Genomic DNA, 3,452 nt, shown 5'->3' on the forward strand with positions numbered 1-3,452 from the left:
TAGCATAAATATCATAATATAAACCTTCATATCATTCTCTAAAATTTATGTACCTGGTGATATATTGAAACCTTAAAAAAACTAGATTATAAATTGGTAATGTGAAGTCTTGGAGTCTACACATGAATGAAACAAATTTGGTAAAGAACAAGAACAAAACAATGGCACAATGAACTGATAGGTTTGTGAAATTACTACAGTCAAAGTGGTGGCTGATCAGTTGTCCTACCCATGGATATATGCAATGTAGTTAGATGCATGAGTTTCAAACTGTTTTCGAGGGATTATTTATTCTCAATAACAAGTCTCAAAGCCATTATATTAAAGCTACTTATAGGACTTCAACTTGGGTTGAAAAGATAATAATCTTTCCTTCCAACTACTCAAGACAAACCCAATTGACATACAGCTCCAAGTTTATTGTAGTTGAATATTAATTTGACAATACTGCCAAAAACATCGATGCATATAGGTGAATGCAAGACCTAGCTTTATATGATCTCAGCTAGTTTGAAAGCTTTGTCAAACCTGGGTCCAAGCTAGATTTAAAGCTTTGGGATGCCTTGGTATGGTTTCTCTATTTCTGAAACATCAGAATCTCAAACTATGAATGAGGAAGGGCATAAAGGTGAGAAAAACATAATGGCTAATGATAGTGAGGTCCCACATCATAAAGAAAAACACTGGAAGGGTATCCCTTCCAGGTAAAGAATCCTTCTCTGCCCTTCTATCCAACGGAGAGCGACGGCATAACTTTTCTTTCATAGTTTCATGTTCTCAAACAGTTGAACAAAGACGGGTAGAGAATCCTTCTCTGTCCTTCTATCCCATGGAGAGTGAGGGCATAACTTTTGGTTTCATAGTTGCATGTTCTCAAACAATTGAACAAAGACAGGTAGAGAATCCTTCTCCGCCTATCCAACGGAGAGCAAGGGCAGAATTTTTGGTTTCATAATTTCATGTTCTCAAACAATTGAAAAAAGAAAATAGATGGTTAGTAACCAATCATATCGATTACCACATACATCACTGCACTTCCACTTACTGCACTCCCACTTTAACACCTATTGTAATGATAAACAAATCATCTCACCATGACTTTATCTTGGATTCTCAATACTTTTGTCCATCCCCAAGTAGAAGCATTAGCATTGGGAAGGGATGAACCTCTTATCCACTTGGCAGGGAAGGCAATATTCAGTTGATTACACAGAGTCAGATTAAAACAAGATTAATGTGGGCTTCTTAACAAGAAGACCGATGTTCAACAGACTTATTTTCACTGGAAACCTTGGGATAAATGCATGTTAATAGTGAACAGCTATATCGAGTGATTACTGCCAGTAAATAACTTATTACATAAGCACTTCTGAAATCATCAATACTTACAGAATTGGAATCACATCTCAAAGATGGATGACTTTGCTCTGTAGCCTCTTAACAACAACAATTGCTCCTCTATTTCCCCTCGTAATTCTCATATCATCATCAAGATAAATATAATCAAGAGAGCCTTTGGCAGGGGGCAGAGTCACCATTGCAGATCCTTCCTCATCCATAGTGGGATTGGCATCCTTGAAGAGCTTAAGCCACGATTCCAAATCCCTCTGAGGATTAAGAGGAACCATAGCAGAAGACTCAAATTTGATGTCCATCCTGGCTGAACCAGAGAGGCTAAACACAGCCCTGTTTATGAACATGCCTTCCATGGGGGGCATACCATCTGAACTAACTGAGAATTGGATTATCAGATTGTAAGCATCTTCGGCCTCTATACCCACATGATTATAAGTTTGTTTCAGCTGAATCTCAATGCCAGTTGGCTGGAAGGCGTTGAAAGTAGCCCTGCCTAGGGTAACTGTTTTCTCTATTATTTTCTGAGCTTCTCCAGGTTTGCCAGTGCCTTTGAAGGACCCACTGATTGATTCAAAGCAGCCATTGTAGAGATGAGAAGCGAGTCTGAGATCTGGGTTGGGGTTGAACTTCCCTAGAGACGATATGAGAGCTATGGAGTCCTCTCTTAGGGTGCCATTAGAGTCTGCAATTGTAGATAAAAGTTGCTCCTTCAGCTTAGGAGGCGCAGAGGAACAACATCTTGCAACAAGAATTCCATATCGTTTCCCTAACTGGGTCCTTGAAATGGGCGTTGCTGAGGCTGTTTGAGTTATTTTAACGAGATTAGGGGCCTTCCATGCCAGACTAGGATGAGCAGTTTGATGTCCATTGGTAAGTGAAGGGAAGTAAAAATTTGTGATCAACATGTCTGAAGATGAAAATGGCCAATAGCCGACGAATGCAGGTGACAGTTGGGTTATTTACCTATGGCTGGCGGAGATTGTGCATCGTGGCTACGGGGAAATATTGTTGAACAATGTGCTTAATATACTGAAATTCCTCATCACACATTCGTATAGGATAAAGGGTACGAACGACCCTCAACGGCGTTGGATTTTATAATATGATCAAGTGTAATCTTATCACTTTAAAACTGTGATAAAGGATTTTTCAATTTTTTATTTTTTTGGGGTCCAGATGGATTTAAAATTTCAAAAATGTCACGTGACCACTAAATAAATTAGAAATACAAATTTATTGATTACAAATTTTAGTCATCTTATTAAATTTCAATCACTTCACTTGAAAATGTTTCTTGTTATATCAAAATCATAACCATAACGTATAATTCTCATTAATGTCCTTGTGGTGTATACCAATTGGTTTGTGTGGGGTTTAGTCTCCACCAGGTCATTGGTTCAAATCTCATGGAGAGGGGTTGAGGATGGAAGTCACTTTTCAGGGAATTAAACTATCCCAAGGGGCGTCCAAGCTCGATCGAGCCTCGCACAATCTTGGTATAGCATCCTACTAATTGGGAGATCATTCTTCCATCCAATATTAGAGTGGCCCTAACCTAGGCTCAACTTAGCTCAAAAAACAAAACAAAACAAAAGAAGAGAAATAAACTCCCACTAATGTGGTTCATTATGGGGTTATAAGTAATATTTTTCAAGGTTGAAGATAAATATCTCCTCGAGTATGCCATATTCGTTTGGTATATCATATGTTTTGGCAACTTGGATTGGACTTGTCTTTAGATTGATGTCATATGTAAAGGTCATTGTGTGTAAAGGTTATTGTAAGGCCTTTCATTAAATGGGCACATGTCATCTCACCCAAGTATTTAATCAAATCAAAGTTGGGGTTGTTGCAACACTCACTAGGGAGTAAACTGATTGGTTTGGGGCACTCCACACTTATATCGAACATGGCATGTTGTCTTGGATGTGCGAACACACCAAGGGACTTGCCCCTGCGTGTTCAACATGAATGAGGCATAAGGAAGGTCGAGCACACTTCACTAGTTGAAGGAGAAGTTTAGTTGAGTGCATAAGTGTTCAAACAACCACATGGTTTATAGACGAGACGAGTAGAATTTTGGCATGCATGCGTAT

At 38.8% G+C, this 3,452-nt stretch overlaps 1 protein-coding gene across 1 annotated transcript; it reads right to left on the reverse strand.

The window, feature by feature from the left end:
* Nucleotides 1–1,215: 1,215 nt before the first annotated feature.
* On the reverse strand, nucleotides 1,216–2,419 carry LOC149256812 (uncharacterized). Its single transcript, XM_089460891.1, has one exon. The coding sequence runs from the start codon at nucleotides 2,259–2,261 to the stop codon at nucleotides 1,407–1,409; it is 855 nt and encodes a 284-aa protein (XP_089317017.1). The 5' UTR covers nucleotides 2,262–2,419; the 3' UTR covers nucleotides 1,216–1,406.
* Nucleotides 2,420–3,452: the final 1,033 nt, after the last annotated feature.

Source organism: Pinus tabuliformis, chromosome 7 (assembly GCF_031772625.1).
Source record: "Pinus tabuliformis cultivar Carrire ecotype Pingquan chromosome 7, CPIR1, whole genome shotgun sequence".
In the NCBI taxonomy this organism is placed as follows: domain Eukaryota; kingdom Viridiplantae; phylum Streptophyta; class Pinopsida; order Pinales; family Pinaceae; genus Pinus; species Pinus tabuliformis.